This window comes from Protopterus annectens, chromosome 5.part1, assembly GCF_019279795.1.
Source record: "Protopterus annectens isolate FY-2018-M chromosome 5.part1, PAN1.0, whole genome shotgun sequence".
Classification (NCBI taxonomy): domain Eukaryota; kingdom Metazoa; phylum Chordata; order Ceratodontiformes; family Protopteridae; genus Protopterus; species Protopterus annectens.
The window spans coordinates 738080424-738099906 of record NC_056736.1 but is presented as its reverse complement, the minus strand read 5'-3'; the positions used below and the strand labels follow the sequence as shown (position 1 = coordinate 738099906).

Sequence of the window (19483 nt, the reverse complement as noted above, 5' to 3'; positions counted from 1 at the left end):
GGGCTCACCACGGCTAATAAAAACTCTTTTATTCCTGCAGTGCAAGTAAGCGCTTTCGCGTTCTCTCAACGCTTCATCAGACTTCAAAAACCTGATGAAGCGATGAGAGAACGCGAAAGCGCTTACTTGCACTGCAGGAATAAAAGAGTTTTTATTAGCCGTGGTGAGCCCTATCTGTTTTTTGTCTTTTCCATTTCCTTATTGCTGAATGTGTGTATCTGTGTCATAGGTTCATACTAGGCTATCTGCCCTAGGGCATTTATAAGCCTAGCCAGAGTGTGTTTGGCTTTCGCCACCCATTTTAAATTAATTTTGCTATGCCTTTTTTTGAGGTTAGTATACTGTGCCTCTGTCTAACAGTGACACAGAAGTGATAGCCGGGGTAAACCTACGATCTCCCATCCACTCATCAAGATTCCTCTTGAAGAGAGTCAATGTGGGACTCTGCCTAACCTGGACTGGGATTTTATTCCAGAGTGAAGGGAGCCTCTGGGTTATGAATCTGTCCCTCCAGCATGTCCTATTTATTTCAGTGCTGAGGTACAAGTCTCTTGAGCGTAGCTAGATGGGATTTGGATTTTCTGAGGTGCAGCATGTCCATTAATTCCGGGTTGGACATGGCTTTATACATCAGGCACAGATCGCCTCTGAGCAGGCGGTATGCCACTGAGTAGAGCTGGAGTTTCTTTACCCGAGCAGCATATGGCATCTGTTTGAGCCCTTTGATCCTCTTGGTGAGGTACTTTTGGGGTCTTTCCAGTTGCTGCAGGTGTCTGGTAAGGTACATCCCAAAAGGGGCATTGTACTCAATTATGGGCCTGATGAGGGATGAGTAAAGAGGTACGATGACCTCCCCTGATCTAGATGTGAATCCTTTCATGATTAGGTGGGCTATATAAAATGTTTTTCTAACCACTTTGGCCACGTGGTTGTCAAATGAGAGATTGCTATCAACTTGGGTCCCCAGGTCCCTAATGACTTCTTCCGTACTTAATGGATTACCACCTATGTGGTAATTTGTGGGCACTTTGTTTTTGCCAAAGGGGATGACTATACACTTTTTGGCGTTTAGCTTGAGGCCATGGCTCTGGCACCAGTTGTCTGTTTCTATGAGGCCCTTTTGGAGGATGCTTGTGTCGGCTGGAGAGTTGATTATGGCGCCCAGTTTGCAGTCATCTGCGAACTTGGTCCGCCACAGTCCTTCCGTGTTGGCCTGTACCGCCGAGAAATATATACCGAACAAGAGAGGTCCCAGGACTGAGCCTTGTGGGACGCCACTTGTAACTGGTTTGGAGTCTGACATGGCTCCAGCAATTCTAACCATGTGGGTTCTGTCCTTGAGCCAGTTTGCAACCCATCTAGTGACATAGGGGTTTATATTTAAGCTGGTGAGCTTATCTATAATGCCCGAGTGGGGTATTGTATCGAAGGCTTTTGCGAGGTCCAGGTAGGCTGTGTGGACCGCCTTCCCCTCGTCAGTGGCCTTGGTGACTGTTTCAAAGAAATCGACCAGGTTTAAGAGGCAGGATCTGCCCTTAACAAAGCCAAACTGGGTAGGATCCAGTGTCTGTAGGTCCCCAATATCTTTATTTATGAGGTCCATGATGATCCTTTCCATAGCTTTGCAGACCAAGCTAGTCAGGCTTATGGGGCGATAGTTTCCAGGATCCGTTGAGGCACCACCTTTGTGGAGAGGGACCACTGTTGCTGTACGCCACTCTTTGGGTACATATCCTGTAGTAAGGCTAAGATTGAACAGTAGTTTTATGTTTGGGTTTAGCTCTTCTTGGAGTTCATGTAGGACGCAGCCCGGGACACCATCTGGTCCCATTGATGCTGTGTTTTTTGCTTTGGAGAGGGCGGCTCTTACCTGAGCATCTGAGATGTCAGGGAGGCAGCACTCTGTTGGGATAGATATTTGCCCTTTTGGTGGGGAGAGGGGGAGAAGTTTGCACTGAACCTGTCAGCTAGGATGTTGGCAATGTCTGTGGGCTCGGTGTATTTTTTGTCATTTTGGACTAATTCTGAGCATATCTGGGAATTCCCACCCAGGTTCCTAACATAACTAAAGAAAGCCTTGTGATTATCCTTAGTGTCCTGTGCAATTTTTCTCTCAAGCTGGCCTTAGACGATTTTATGAGTGCCCGTAGTTTTTTGCTAATACTGATCAGAGATGCCTTCCCTTTTTGGGATTTTGCTCTATCATGTAGTAGCTTCCTCCTTCTATTGTATAGTTTGTTTATGGCTGGGGTCTACCAGACAGGACGCCTGCCTTTGGAGGATTGGGTCTTGGTTTTATTTGGGATTGCATGATCCATGCATTCCTGAAGGTGTTCATAGAATGCGTTTATAAAGGATTCTGCGGTCTGGGCCGTATTTTCCACAGGCCCGGGGGCTTTGAAGGATTTCGCCTCGGTTTTGAGGCGTGTGAAATTTGCTTTAGAGAAGTTTTTCACTGTGGTTTTCTGGGCAGGAGGTGGGGTCGGGATGTGAATATCCAGTGAGATTAGTTTATGGTCTGATCTTACCAGTGAGGGATACACTTCTGGTCTGGAGCATAGTGTCCCCATGTTGGTGATGATCAGGTCCAGTATGTTTTCCCCTCTTGTGAGAGTGGTAACAAGTTGTTCCGTAGCATTTGAGTTTATAAATTCTAGGAACCTTTGGGCTAGGGTGTTGGAGCTAGAGTAATGCTCCCAGTCTATGTTTGGATAGTTGAAGTCGCCCAATATAATGGTGTTTGGAGAGACCTTCATATTTTCCAGTATTCTCAGGAAGGCCAAGTGGGGTTCCTGTGTTTGGGAGGGTGGTCTGTAGCAGGCTATAAACTGGAAGGCAGTTTTACCCACAGTTAGTTGCACATGGATAGTCTCTGATGCTTCGTGCTGTGCCACCAACCTGGAGGTGTGGGTATCTTTGACGAATATTGATACTCCCCCCTCCTTTTGTGGTTCGGTCCAGGTTTTGGGGCCGAAAAGCATGGTATGGGGTATAACCTGGTAGTGCTGGGGTGCTCTCAGGAGCCTTGAACCAGGTTTCTGTTACTGCACAGATATCGATGTTCTCCATGCTAAGGAGAGTTTCGAAAGTGCATCTTGAGGTTTACACTTCTGGCGTTGAGTAGCATTACTCTTAGTTTCTTATCCCTTGTGATACCTATGGAGGTGGGTTTGTCTTTTGAGCCTTGCCTAAAAAAGGCACTATGGGGGTAGCAAGAGCCTTTGCCAATATCCGAAAGCCCAGGGGTGACAGGTGCAAGCCGTCCCTAGCGAAGCATCGTGGCTTGTCGAGCATGTCATCCCAGGCTGACAGGCATTGGATCCCCTTTGAATGACACCAACACTTAAACCAATTGTTGAAATTGATCATCTTGTCTTCATATTGTAGCATCATTCTTGGTGAGGGTAAGATGCTACTCAAGGTCAGGGTCATACCGGCCTGGGCTACATGCTCAGAGAGCTCCTCTATGTCTCTCTTCATGTAGTCCAGGGAGGTACGTCTCAGGTCATTCACACCAGCATGGACAATGACTGAGTCATATTTGTACTTGCCTTGGAGTGACCTGAGTGCTTGTGTTATGTGGCGGATCCTAGTGCCCGACAGGCAGCTCACCGTGACCTTCTCCTTGTTCAGCCTGGTGAGCGGGACGTCAGTGTGCCTGACAATAGAGTCACCTATTACAAGTGTATCAGGTGTGTTGTTTAGCCTTAAGGGCTGTGACTGTTCGGCACACTGGCTTTGTGAGCTGTGTGTTGCACGTGTTTTGTTTTGGGGTAGCGGTTGCTTGGATGTCTGCTTTGGAGGTCTCTGCTGCTTAGGCAGATTTTTATTTAGAGCCTCCGAGTATGTTTTTGTGTGTTTGTGTTTGGTTTGTTGTCGTGGTAGGTCTATGTGAGACTGGAATTGTAGTGAGTGTGGTTTCCTTCTCCTCCTGACTGGTTACGCCAGTACTGAGTTGAGAGAGCTTAGCCTCCAGTTTGGCTATATGGTTGCATCTCTCACGTGTTGGAATTTGTTGGGAGGAGGAGAGGGTTGACTGTGTACATGAGGCAGTTGTAACATTGCCTCAAGATTCCCAGATTCACCAGCTGGACCGGAGAGGAGTTTGACAACTGACCTTTGGACATGCTAGAATAGTATTGGGAATTCCTTTATAATTGAAAAAAAGGGCCAATGGGGAACAAGGTACTCAAGGGGAGTTTGTGAGGGTGTAGTGCTTTTAATTTTTTAGAGCTGACTTATATAATTGCTTTAGTGAGCAAGTGCCAGGTAACTCAAATGCAATGTTACAGGTAACTTAAATGCAAAAACGACAAACAGTAACTTTCTTTCAAGTGAAACAAGGAAAATAAGTACAGTAAGCAATGCAGATATCACTAGGGATCCACAGAAGTGCTAAAAGGCCGCGTTTTAGGTGGAATTAACGTTTCAGGGAAATAAACAAACAACAAGCATACAAATAAAGCTGCATGTTCTGCAGTGATAGCCCACAGATACCACTAGCATAAATTCTCAATTCAGGGCTGTAATTTTAAAAGTAGATCATACAGTGATGACAGACAACACCAACGTAGAACATTTATTTGGAATATTATTCTGTTTTAATCATAGGACAGGAAGTAAGTACCCTGAACTACAGGTTTTGGTAGATTTTATTTCATGTTTAAACTCCTAGTTGTATGAACATTTTTTAATTATTAGTAGATGGTAACACATCTAGGTTAACAAAGTAAATTTTTACACAGTAATGATTATTGCTCTGTTTCCAGGGCAGACATCGGATTATATTAACAGTCTTGGGCTGCTGGCCCATTCAGTACAATGAAGTTGCAGGAAAATGAGGCTGACATTTTTCCCTAGTCTGCTTTGGATTATTAGTTTGGAAATTCTTTTGATTGTGTTTGTCATTGTTTATTTTGTGGTGAATGTGGTTAGGTATATTTTTCAAATGACTTTCTTTCATGTTTAATATAATAATTTGTATTGCTATAAAACCATAAAAGGTCAGTTAAGGTATTTAGGTTATGTAGATTTCACGTATATTCCTACTAAGTGCAAATGCAGTATGTTATGTTTTATGTTTATTGTCATGTTCAGGATTTGTTTTAAGGGTGGCATTTGTACTGTTAGTGCTGTGTCATGATTGCATTCTATTTCTTAAGCTGTGCTTTCCCAGCTGAGATGTAACATATTTGTGTCTGATGCCTGCTTTTTAACTGTTTCCTCAGCTGGGTGGACTGCAGCGCTGAAAGGCCAAGTGAGTTGCGAAAGGTTACACAGTGAGTATTTGATTTCATCAGGGAATGCTTAGCACGGAGTATGCCTCTTAATTAGTATATTCTTCAGATTGTGAAGTAAAGCTTGAAATCTTGTTTAATAATGAAGTAATTGGATAGTGCATTTTGGATTTATGGTACTGTTTTGTATTAAAGTGATTATATGATTTGGCTTAGTTAGCAGTCATAAATTTTTCACTTAATTCTATTTTTTTATTTATTATTTTGGTTGGATTTGCATTTTTAATTGTCAATTGTCAATATCATTTTTAATTATTGTCAATATTGGATGCCTTCAGCATTCTTATTTGTACGGAGGGTTAATTGTGTATTATTTGTACTTGTTGATAGCTGAATGCTTATCACATAGAGCCGTCATGGTGTTGGCCTGAGCTTTATATGAGGATTACTGTTGTGATAAGTGAACACTGCATGCACACTTGGTAGAAAACACTGAGCTGCATTGCAAAGCTTGCTTTCTAAATAGCGTTTCAGGAATGTATGCATTTGTTTTCAGATGATGCTGTCTTCAGAGCTACTGCTTCTTATGGACAGCTGAGTGGTTAATATAATAAGCTATTGGTGATGATATTTTACATTCCTAACTTTGGGTCTGAGAGACTTGCTTTTATGTACTGTATGACTCTCAGCCATTTACCATGGCCAAAACTTCTGGGTCGCTGTTCCAGCAGGCCTCAGCTAGTAAAACAGTGAGTAAATGAGTAGTGTTGTTTTAATTTGTTGAGAACCACCCAAACGAATGACATGCTTCCACCATGGTTGGCCACTGCTGACGTTATATCCATCTTCAGGGAAGAAAGAGAGGAGATCAAGCCATCCCAGAACAGCATCATCTGATTTCAGCTGTTTCGTATGACCTGCAGTTCCCTAGCAGATGTGCAGTGCGGCAATCACTTGCTCATGTTGTGCATTTCTGCACGTGACAAGTTCCATTATCCATCCTCCCCTCAGACAGGTTGCTTATAAAAACAGGAACTGCCTTAGAAGTGTGAATCTGCTGTTCATTGCAGTCTTGATCACGAGCGAACTTGTCATTTTGTTTTCCACATAAGCATATTAATTTTACTGTTGGCAGTGCTTCACCCAGTCACATAAAGTAACAGGTCTGCAGCTAGAGTCTGTCCACGATCTCTTGGAATAAAATTAGAGTAACTTCATCCTTTTCTTCCCAGCACTTCAGTATTTTTCTTTCTTTTGTTAACTTGTTAAACCCACTAGGCACAAGTGTATTTTTGCAGAGGCAACTCAGGGAGAGCATTGTCCGTTTGTTACTAGGTCATAGTCGCACAGTGGGGAATTGCAGACTGTGGGAATCAAACCCAGTTACTACATGATGTACCTTGTTTGCATCAAATAGCTGTAATCCTTTGTGCTAAACCGACAGATCCATAAAGGAATAATCAAAGGTAAATTCACACTTTCCATGGCTCCTACTCATTAGAGTGCTTCCACCATTCATTTTAGGGCCTGTTTTCGTATGTTGTACTGTTTTAGGTTTGTAGCCTGTTCTTTCTCTTCATGATTTGTAGCACTTTTGTCACACATATATGAGCCCCAGAGTACGGTTAGTACTCCTCATTTAGTATATTCCTGTTTAATATAAACATCTTTATTTAATAACTTAATTATACAGGCACATATATATTAATATAAAAGAAAACAAACCATAGAAACATTTTTGTCATGCACTATACACTTTACTTTTTAACAATTATTCACTCCAACATTACATACACTGTTCAGTTCCTTACTTCCCTAAAACCACATTCTTCTTCTTGGACATTATTCTTCATATATTCTGAGAGATTCCATTTACTTCTGTATTCTTTTCTAGTTCTGCCTTAGTACTTTCAGATATTTTTAACACACCATTCCTGTTTCTCATCTTTTATTTTTCTTTCATACTTCCTACCATTCCTCCTATTCACTTTTCATTATTTTGTTCTTGCTCTTCTGTGTCAATCCTTCCTCCTCTCCTTCCTCACTTCCAAGTAGTTCATACCTATTCTCTTCCTGAACAACATCATCTTTTTGCCAATATTTAACTCCTCTTCTGAAGTTAATGTATTCTTCTTTTATACTTCCACAAAATTACCTATCTCATCTTCTCTGTTATTTTCAGTATTTTCTTCAGCTATTCATTTGTCCTGTAACAAAGAACAGTAAAACTAAAAATGACCTTTGACCTTACATTTACTACAGTTTATTTCACAATCTTTAGCTGTATGTTCCCTCTATCTGCATTGCCTGCATTTTCTGTTTTTCGCCCCACAATCCTGTACTAAATGCCTTTCACCTCCATATGAAAACAGGCTTTTGGCTGGCCCCAGTATCTCACAGTCCCACTCCTTCCATTAACATTTATAGCATTTTGAACATGCTACATCCTTCCTTTGATCATATTTACTTCCCACCTTCCAGTCCACACATTCTTTCATTAAACACATTGTTATATCATGCACTTCTTTACAAACAGATAAGAAAAAAGACTTTATTTTAAAAATGTCATTGTCAACAGTTCTGAATTAAACATGCATTTGTTTTTATGTTGAAGTCCAAAATTGAAAAAAAAAAATAGTCCTTCAATGTTGCTGTCTCTTGTTTTCTTCCTATCCCAGACATGAATTTTTCTAGTAAACCTTATGCTTCAAAAGTCACTTAACAGAAATCCTCAGTGTCCAAACGTGTAGTAATGCATGTCTTTTATACTAAATCCTAAATGCAGAACTGTATTTAAACAAACATCAGTCTTTGTTTTAATTTTAACTCCAAGCTTCTTAGTTCTGAGTTGCTCACTTAGTCTGTTGCTTTCTGCTTTTTGTTACCGCAGCTGCTTGCCTTCCCATTATTACAGCATCAGATTTTTTCATACCCTGTTGCTGATCTGTGCCTTTAAAAGAAGTTACTCAACCAGCCAAAGGAACACCAGTGCTTTCTGCTTCATCCCCCCAAATCTGTTCATTCTCCTGTTAAAACAGTCATTTCTCTTGCTTCAATAACACAATCAACTACTTCACCCCAGCTTGCTTGTGCTTCATTTTCTGGTTCACCTTGCTCCATGAAATTCAGTAAATCTTCTGTTGGTGATCCACTGCCTTCTAACTGTATTGCAGCAATTACCTCTGTTCCAGTAGTTTGTTACCTCCTGATCTGCTTCTTCCAAAACACACACACTGCTCCAGCAGTCATAGGTTCATAGGTTCATACTAGGCTATCTGCCCTAGGGCATTTATAAGCCTAGCCAGAGTGTGTTTGGCTTTCGCCACCCATTTTAAATTAATTTTGCTATGCCTTTTTTTGAGGTTAGTATACTGTGCCTCTGTCATGACATCCTCCATTTAGGAGCTCTCACATCCAAGTCAGCACAGTAGTGGCTATGATGCAAAACAGCAAGATGAAAAAGTAGGGGTTGCTGGACTAGTGAGACTAACCCAGTAAATAAAAGAGTAAAAAATAAAATGATGTTTTCCATTTGGGCATCCTTCCAACAGATGGCAGCCTGTCATTTGAAACTTTGTCAGTTTTAGCACTGCGCATGCCCCTTCTTGTACAACTTTACCAGCCTCAGCAAAAGAACTGTGTCCCCATTGGAGGATTCAGGCCCTGAATCCTATCTGGTCTTTACTGGTTGTAGAGCAAGATGAAGTCTAGAGAAATATCACTCCTTTTTGTCTTTTTTTTTTTTCCAAAATAAGTTGCATTTAACCTAGATATTTTTCCTTTTAAAATGGTATACTACAACAAAGTATCTGGTCTTACTAGTTCAGAAATGTCTACTTGACTTATTTCTCCTTCTGCTCAGTCCATCTGTCTTGGGTGGTATGCTGGCAAAAAACTTGTCGGGAGACTTCCATCTTTACTGTTGACTATGGATCTGAGATGTCCATGATATTTATGTAGTCTCTTTCAGGTCTCAGCAGAGATACAAGGAATGTGTTTGATTGGGAAATAACCCATTCAAGCCTATAGCACCCTTTCTGTGTACTTCCAGTTCACACCCATAGCTCCTTATGGTGTCCAGAATATTTCGGGTGTGGCTTCATTTTCTAAGTGACTTTACAGCCAATAATAAGCATTATTAGAAAGTGCAAGGCATTACTAATAAAATGATGCTAAAATTGCTAATCTACAGTGTTAAACAAAAGGGAAATTAATCACAGTTCATCGCTTATTATTCATATGTTTATATTTTTATAACTGGATGACTTGCATGTTATTGATGGGTGTGGTGAGATATGCCATGGTGGGAAACAGGAAAATACATGTTAATGTCCATTTATATACTTGTGTATTGCTTACTATTTGTTAGAAATTATAAACAATATTCCATATGTACTTAATACTTCAAAAACAAGTGACTTAAAAATTGTTGCATGACATCATTTGACACTTTAGATGTTGTTCAAGAAAACTCTTTCAAATATGCCTGCAAGTTGCACATATGGAGAAATATTTAGTGTTATTTATATTGCTAGTTACACAATTAAGCATATCTTTTCATAGTTCTGTAAATATCGCAGTAAACATGCACTCATAGAGGAATTTCTTGTCATGTGAAAATGTACGTCTGTTTAACAAAAATGTAATAACAGTGTATGTCTAGGTGTTCTACAGTTTCCAAGATGCATCAAATTGTTTGTGAAAGTTGAGCAGAAAATATAATTTGGGGTTTGTGTACATTATCATATATTACAGTATTTATGGAAAGACTGAATGCCCTGACTTTCACACAATTCTTTTGGCACAGCATTGCTGCATAAACCCATGGTTATTTGTGTTGTTTGGCCGTAGTATGATTTTTCAAGCCCATTCCTTAACTTTTAATGTCTTCATGGCTTTTGTATCAAATTTCATTACATGAAAGCAACCTGGTTGTTTTTCTTGAGTATGCATGTTTGTGTGTGTATTGTGGTGGGGTGTGCTAGTTGCTGTGCTAGCCAACAGCTTCTGCAGTGTTAGCCCATTCTGGGTCTACAAGTTTTTTTGAGGAAAAAAGGGGGTCGTACCACAAAAAAAGTGTATTCTTCTATGGAAACTCGGGACATAATACCTAGTAGGGGAGGCAAGCCAGATCAGAATTCTGATGGGAACACCCCGGACAAAGAGATTACCCTAATGGATTTTTTAAGTTGTACTGAAAATAAATCACAGATGAGAAGGGAGCCCATGCAAGAGAATGAGAAGAATAACCAGGAGATCATGGAGGTGGTTAATGACCACTCAGGTCTCTTGCAATCCCTTCTGCAAGAAAACTGTGTGATCTTAAGACCAAGATCCAGGAAGTAGAAGCTACAATGGATTTGAAGGCTGCCACATTGCTTCATTTTAAGGATTGTGCTTGGTACAAGAACCCGTAGATTAATGGTATACCTGAAGTAAACGAGGCAAACAGTGGAAAAGACTTTGTCAAAAAATAGCTAATTGAGATGACTTCTTTGAAATCAGAGGATCTGCACATTGAAAGGACTCTGTACTGGTTGGGTCCCCAGAGAGATGGCAGGTGTCACCCCAGACCTATAATGGCCTTGTTTGCCACCTACAATCTAAAAAAGAAAGTTTGTCTAAAGAGGCTTTGGAGCCCAGGGCTGATAGTGACATGTGGTGCTCTGCCTGTGCATTTCAAATTGCATTTCTCCCTACAGACCTGGAAAAATAGTAGGCTCAATTTTTTCTAGATCAATGGATTTGTCGATTAAAGGGACTTAAAATTTATGTCTTATGACCTACCTCCTAGAAGACCTTTTTTCATAATGGGGCAAAAAAGTTCTCTTCAGCAGAAGAGGCAACAACAACAGTCAACAGGAGTCAGCAGCAGAGTATACAAGTGAGTGTAACCCACCATCTGTGGACAATGCTAGTCTGGCTAAACAAAGGGTATTTACCATTGACTTGAAAAAGAGCAGAGACGTTTTTCTTCTTTTCACCAGACATAAATTCCTGAAGGATAACTCTGATCTCATTTGGACATGGAGATGGGAATGGCAGCTCCAGAAAGGGAGCCATATGTCTCAGAAGGGGCTAGGGGGGCAGACATGACTGACCTTTTTCAGATGTCTTCTCCTTAAGACTGGGATATTTGTATGATCACAGCCACTGTTTTGGTTTGCTGGGTTATAACTCCATTGACTTGCAGAGATGTTCAGTTTCACATTAAGAGCATTACTAAAGCCGAATAGGAATCAGGACTTATATCTTGGTGGATTTGGATGTCATTAGTGAGGAATACAGCTAGGGTGGGGGGTATGATCTTGCAGGTCTGTAAGATTCTCCAAGATGATCTAGGTGAGGAGGTGGCCACTCAGTTGAGATTCAGTTAGGAGAGAGATCCAAGTCTGATGGTAACACAGGAACAAACAGTGGTAATCTGTAGTTTGCCAGGGGAAGGCAGTAAAGTCCAGGAAATTTTGCATTTTCACATGGAGATGTCTTCACAAATATTTTTATACCCTGCATAAAACATCCAACCAGATAGATTAACGAGATGTGTATACTTTTGGTGCAGAGCCTGAATGTATACCAATAGCTAGCTCCCTCTGTTTCATTACACCAGGCCAATCACATAGCTCCCACTGTCTGACTAACCATTAGCCCACTACTCAATCCTATTTCAGCATATATATTTGCATTTCTAGACTTATTTCAAAACCATTTTCATTTGTTCTAGGCTCTGAAATCGTTGAGACTATTGACTCATTTTCTTGATCTATTACAGCAAATGTTCCCAGTTTAAGACCTATCTGATTAACATCATTTAATTCATCCTAAGCTTCTGTAATATCCAAAAGGTAATGTGACCATTGGCTCATCTAACTGACCTATTAGGTTTTTTTTTTTTATTTCCAGTCTCTGACCTGTCAGATTAGAACCATAAGTATTCACTTCAAAGATGTAAAATGCTTTAAAATATGCAAAGAGAAAAATGTATTTAAAGGCGTCTAAGTGTAAAAGTTGTTTAATCAATATCACTCATCTGTCCAAGATCCTCGAATAAAAAAAATTGAATTTACTTGGAAGAGAAGTTTTCATGTCGTGTGGATCACTGTACACTTGTTTATTAAGCTACTGCTGTGTTTATTATGTTATAGTTCATACCGTACTAGCTTAGCCCTTGGGACATTAGCACAGTTGTTTCAGAGCGAGCCCATTTCTAAGGTTGTGGCTGGCGTTACATGGCTCCCTGCATAGAGTAGGAAAGTTTTACCCACAGATGTACTGGAGTAATTGGAGGTTTGGGTTGCAATAGCTGGCACATTAGAGAGACATTTTCTTGGGATGTGAACGTCTAGCTATTTTTAAGCATCATCTTTGGCTAGAATTTATACCTTGCATGAAGAGCTACATTGCTCAGGCTTTAGCAAACACATTTTTTTTTTCTTTTAAACAGTTTCAAACTGCTTGCTACAGTTTAGACTGCACTCTGAGAGCTACAGTGCTCACATTTGATTGCAAATGCAATAATGGCCTTTAAAAGCCTGTATGCTCTAAAGAGCAATCAGGATTGGCCGTAAAAAAAAAAAAATTGTAAGCCTATTTCCTACCTTTCCTGTAATTAGTGTTCCAGATACAGATTTGCTCTATTCAGGACTATTTGTAAGCTTCTGAGCCCCCAAACCTTTCTGTGTTGCAGGGAAGCCTTCTAGCTCATCAGTGGGAGTGGTAAGCACTAAGGTAACCTGTCTACCACATAAGGAGTGATTCTGGCCCAGAATTTGTAGTTATTGGCCATTTGGGCGGTCTTCCATCTTTCTCAACTTTCTGATTTGAAGGCCTGCATTTGCACTTGATTCTGTCCTGTAACTCCTGGGCCCATCTCATTTGCTTACTCAAAAAAAAAAAAAAAAAAAAAAAAAATCTGCTTTTACTGTATTTGTGTTTCTTCCTACTTTATTTTGCTTTTGCGTCATCTTAAAAGTACTCAATTGTATTTATTACTGCTTGGTGTAACTCATTCTAAGCCTTTTAGTTTAAGCACTTGGGCTTCAGACCAGTTGTTTTACATTAGGAAGGTTTGTGGTCTGCACTGTAGTGGCAGGACAGGTAGCTTACATCCTTCTAAGTTGTGAACTGCTGATTGAGGGCTCAGTGTCTGTTATTCTAAAAGTGTATTTATTCTATTTTAAGCACTTGGGCTTCAGGCCAGTTATTTTACATTAAAAGGGTTCTTGGTCTGCACTCTTGTGGGAGGAGAGGCTGGACTCTGCCCTTCTAGCTGGGAATTTCTGGTTAAAGGCTTATAGTGCCTGCATATTTAAACTGCTTCTTACTGAAATTGGTACACCTTGTTTGCTGTAGCATAGACTAGATCCAGGCCTGCTGAATCTAGCTTTATTTGTATGCTTGTTGTTTGTTTGCTTGTTATTTCCCTGAAACGCTAATTCCACCTAAAATGCGGCTTTTCAGCGCTTCTGTGTATCCGTAGTGATATCTGCATTGCTTACTGTACTTATTTCCTTGTTTCACTTGAAAGAAAGTTACTGTTTGTCGTTTTTGCATTTAAGTTACCTGTAACACATTGCATTTAAGTTACCTGGCACTTGCTCACTAAAGCAATTATATAAGTCAGCACTAAAATATTAAAAGCACTACACCCTCACAAACTCCCTTTGAGTACCTCGTTCCCCATTGGCCCTTTTTTTCAGTTATAAAGGAATTCCCAATACTATTCTAGCATGTCCAAAGGTCAGTTGTCAATCTCCTCTCCGGTCCAGCTGGTGAATCTGGGAATCTTGAGGCAATGTTACAACTGCCTCGTACGCAGACAACCCTCTCCTCCTCCCAACAAATTCCAACACATGTGAGAGATGCAACCTTATAGCCATACTGGAGGCTAAGCTCTCTCAACTCGGTACTGGCGAAACCAGTCAGGAGGAGAAGGAAACCACACTCACTACAATTCCAGTCTCACATAGACCTACCATGACAGCAAACCAAACACATAAACACACAAAAACATACTCGGAGGCTCTAAATAAAAAATCTGCCTAAGCAGCAGAGACCTCCAAAGCAGACACCCAAGATACCGCTACCCCAAAACAAAACACGTGCAACACACAGCTCACAAAGCCAGTGTGCCGAACAGTCACAGCCCTTAAGGCTAAACAAAGACACCTGATACACTTGTAATAGGTAACTCTATCGTCAGGCACACTGACGTCCCGCTCACCAGGCTGAACAAGGAGAAGGTCACAGTGAGCTGCCTGTCGGGCGCTAGGATCCGCCACATAACACAAGCACTCAGGTCACTCCAAGGCAAGTACAAATATGACTCAGTCATTGTCCATGCTGGTGTGAATGACCCAAGATGTACCTCCCTGGACTACATGAAAAGAGACATAGAGGAGCTCTCTGAGCATGTAGCCCAGGCCGGTATGACACTGATCTTGAGTAGCATCTTACCCTCACCAAGAATGATGCCAAAATATGAAAACAAGATGATCAATTTCAACAATTGGCTCAAGTATTGGTGTCATTCAAAGGGGATCCAATGCCTGTCAGCCTGGGATGACATTCTCGACAAGCCACGATGCTTCGCTAGGGATGGCTTGCACCTGACACCCCTGGGCTTTCGGATATTGGCAAAGGCTCTTGCTACCCCCATAGTGCCTTTTTTAGGCAAGGCTCAAAAGACAAACCCACCTCCATAGGTATCACAAGGGATAAGAAACTAAGAGTAATGCTACTCAACGCCAGAAGTCTAAACCTCAAGATGCATGCACTCAAAACTCTCTTTAGCATGGAGAACATCGATATCTGTGCAGTAACAGAAACCTGGTTCAGGGCTCCCGAGAGCACCCCAGCACTACCAGGTTATACCTCATACCATGCTTTTCGGCCCCAAAACTTGGACCGAACCACAAAAGGAGGGGGAGTATCAATATTCGTCAAAGATACCCACACCTCCAGGTTGGTGGCACAGCACGAAGCATCAGAGACTATCCATGTGCAACTAACTGTGGGTAAAATTGCCTTCCAGTTTATATCCTGCTACAGACCACCCTCCCAAACCAAGGAACCCCACTCGGCCTTCCTGAGAACACTGGAAAATATGAAGGTCTCTACAAACACCATTATATTGGGCGACTTCAACTACCCAAACATAGACTGGGAGCATTACTCTAGCTCCAACACCCTAGCCCAAAGGTTCCTAGAATTTATAAACTCAAATGCTATGGAACAACTTGTTACTACTCCCACAAGAGGGGAAAACATACTGGACCTGATCATCACCAACATGGGGACTCTATGCTCCAGACCAGAAGTGTATCCCTCACTGGTAAGATCAGACCATAAACTAATCTCACTGGATATTCACATCCCGACTCCACTCCCTGCCCTGAAAACCACAGTGAAAAACTTCTCTAAAGCAAATTTCACACACCTCAAATCCGAGGTGGAATCCTTCAAAGCCCCTGGGCCTGTGGAAAACACGGCCCAGACCGCAGAATCCTTTATAAACGCATTCTATGAACACCTTCAGGAATGCATGGATCATGCAATCCCAAATAAAACCAAGACCCAATCCTCCAAAGGCAGACGTCCTGTCTGGTGGACCCCAGCCAAAAACAAAATATACAATAGAAGGAGGAAGCTACTACATGATAGAGCAAAATCCCAAAAAGGGAAGGCATCTCTGATCAGTATTAGCAAAAAACTACGGGCACTCATAAAATCGTCTAAGGCCAGCTTCGAGAGAAAAATTGCACAGGACAGTAAGGATAATCACAAGGCTTTCTTTAGTTATGTTAGGAACCTGGGTGGGAATTCCCAGATATGCTCAGAATTAGTCCAAAATGACAAAAAATACACCAAACCCACAGACATTGCCAACATCCTAGCTGACAGGTTCAGCACAAACTTCTCCCCCCCCCACCAAAAGTGCAAATATCTATCCCAGCAGAGTGCTGCCCCCCTGACATCTCAGATGCTCAGGTAAGAGCTGCCCTCTCCAAAGCAGAAACACAGCATCAATGGGACCAGACTGTGTCCCGGCTGCGGCCTACATGAACTCCAAGAAGAGCTAAACCCAAACATAAAACTACTGTTCAATCTCAGCCTTACTACAGGATATGTACCCAAAGAGTGGCATACAGCAACAGTGGTCCCTCTCCACAAAGGTGGTGCCTCAACGGATCCTGGAAACTATCACCCCATAAGCCTGACTAGCTTGGTCTGCAAAGCTATGGAAAGGATCATCATGGACCTCATAAATAAAGATATTGGTGACCTACAGACACTGGATCCTACCCAGTTCGGCTTTGTTAAGGGCAGATCCTGCCTCTTAAACCTGGTTGATTTCTTTGAAACAGTCACCAAGGCCATTGACGAGGGGAAGGTGGTCCACACAGCCTACCTGGACCTCGCAAAAGCCTTCGATACAATACCCCACTCGGGCATTATAGATAAGCTCACCAGCTTAAATATAAACCCCTATGTCACTAGATGGGTTGCAAACTGGCTGAAGTACAGAACCCACATGGTTAGACTTGCTGGAGCCATGTCAGACTCCAAACCAGTTACAAGTGGCGTCCCACAAGGCTCAGTCCTGGGCCCTCTCTTGCTCAGTATATATATCTCGGAGCTACAGGCCAACACGGTAGGACTGTGGCTGACCAAGTTCGCAGATGACTGCAAACTGGGCGCCATAATCGACTCTCCAGCCGACACAAGCATCCTCCAAAAGGGCCTCATAGAAACAGACAACTGGTGCCAGAGCCATGGCCTCAAGCTAAACGCCAAAAAAGTGTATAGTCATCCCCTTTGGCAAAAACAAAGTGCCCACAAATTACCACATAGGTGGTAATCCATTAAGTACAGAAGAAGTAATTAGGGACCTGGGGACCCAAGTTGATAGCAATCTCTCATTTGACAACCACGTGGCCAAAGTGGTTAGAAAAACATTTTATATAGCCCACCTAATCATGAAGGGATTGACATCTAGATCAGGGGAGGTCATCGTACCTCTTTACTCATCCCTCATCAGGCCCATAATTTAGTACAATGCCCCTTTTGGGATGTACCTTACCAGACACCTGCAGCAACTGGAAAGACCCCAAAAGTACCTCACCAAGAGGATCAAAGGGCTCAAACAGATGCCATATGCTGCCCAGTTAAAGAAACTCCAGCTCTACTCAGTGGCAATCCGCCTGCTCAGAGGCGATCTGTGCCTGACGTATAAAGCCATGTCCAACCCGGAATTAATGGACATGCTGCACTTCAGAAAATCCAAATCCCATCGAGCTACTTGCTCGAGAGACTTGAACCTCAGCACTGAAATAAATAGGACATGCTGGAGGGACAGATTCATAACCCAGAGGCTCCCTTCCCTCTGGAATAAAATCCCAGTCCAGGTTAGGCAGAGTCCCTCATTGACTCTCTTCAAGAGGAATCTTGATGAGTGGATGGGAGATCATAGGTTTACCCCGGGTATCACTTCTGTGTCACTGTTAGACAGAGGCACAGTATACTAACCTCGAAAAAGGGCATAGCAAAATTAATTTAAAATGGGTGGCGAAAGCCAAACACACTCTGGCTAGGCTTATAAATGCCCTAGGGCAGATAGCCTAGTATGAACCTATGAACCTATTCCCCCTAGCACTTTGTGCCTGGGGCAGTTGCCCCCTTCATCCCATCTTCACTACGCTCCAGCTTGTCAGAGCTGGTCCTTACATTGCTGATGCTTGTTATTTCCTTTATTATAAATTAGATTGGGTCTTTTTATACAGTGGATGCTTCAGCTTTTGGGTACTTCATTTTTTGGTGTCCTTGTCCGCAGTACCTACAGTTCAGCTTTCTACTTCCCTCTTATCACCTTTCTCAGACACACCAGATAGTCACAGTCCTTGCCATCAAGGGCAGACTCTTCTAGCTGCCATTTCTTCCGGTTTTCAGGAGGTTTATATTACTTGAGGTGGCAATTTGTGGGCCAGATCTTCCCCCACAATGCTGGATTAGGGGTTTGCATAAAAAAAAAATCCTGGGAAGTACCATTTCTGTTTGGTCCTGTAGGGGGCGAACTCAACAAATTGGAGGGTCTTTAAGCATTTCCCCTTTGTATTAAGAACAAAATCCTGACCCACAACTAGGGTTACCACCTGTCCCACTTTGCGAGGGACAGTCCCTGTTTGGGCAGTTGTGTCCTGACCAAAATTATTAAAAATGGCAAATGTCCTGAGATTGTAGGACATAATTATGTCCCATATTTTATGTAATACTTGCATAAAATAGTTATTTCTATATCTATAATACCTAAATGTCACAAGAAACAGAATAAGCAACTAAACTGCTACAAGAATAAGCTTTTATTTAGGCAAAAAAGTAAAGTTCTATCCTTTGTACTGACCGTGGGTATGTGTCAGCGTGTAAAAACTGATGTGTGTCCCAAAAATGTCCCACTTTGGCCTTTTGAAAAGGTGGAAACCCTACCCACAACTGTATCTGATTTTGCCTTAAAACTTTCTTTGAAAAAAAAAAACAAGCATAGCAGTTATACCACTGCCAGACAGCAATGTCTGTCACTGTTCCGTGGCTGTAATTCTCTCAAGTTTATCTGCAAACACAGTTTATGAAGTGTCCTTTTTCTGATGACTTGCGATACAGCTTTTTAGTCCACTGCTACACCTTTCTCAGTCTTTGCAGCTCATATATGTTAGTTGTTTCTAATTATGCCGTAAGATGTTTCTATATGCCTAATAAAAGGTGGTTCAGGGGACAAAACTTTGAAGATTATAGTCTATATTGATGGCAGGCACTAGTTATTCACCTTTAATTCATCATATGTTCTATACTCACCAGTTGTTAAGTGCCTAATCACACTGTTTGAGATGTCTCTTCCCTTTGCACTTGATTGTGAATGAAGAGATTGAGAGGGGTGCAGCAGCCTGGATATTTGTCCAGGACGCCAGCAGACTTCATCAGCAGCTTTATCCTGCAGAGCCTGCTGGCTTAGTTCCCCAGTCTTTCCTTGCAATTAAATTAATGCCAAAGGCCCGCTGGCTGAGGTTGCATTAAAGTGGGTTGTTATGTAGGCATGTACCATATCACCCCATCACTGAAACTAAACTAATCATCTTCAGCAGCTCTGACTTGGGTTCTCGTGAAATGAAAAGTTATTTATTTTTCATCACTTTGTCTTTTGTACCTGAAAATAGCAAAGGGGGTTCAGGACCTGATTCCTCCTTCCAAGAAAG

General features: G+C 41.8%; 1 protein-coding gene across 1 annotated transcript in view; it reads left to right on the top strand.

The window, feature by feature from the left end:
• NBEA (neurobeachin) overlaps window positions 1-19483 on the top strand; it is a 4581458-nt gene that overhangs the window by 2315471 nt on the left and 2246504 nt on the right. Inside the window, exon 38 of the mRNA XM_044072852.1 lies at window positions 5229-5279. Coding sequence (XP_043928787.1) covers window positions 5229-5279 — 51 coding nt within the window. The remainder of the gene's footprint in view (window positions 1-5228; window positions 5280-19483) is intronic.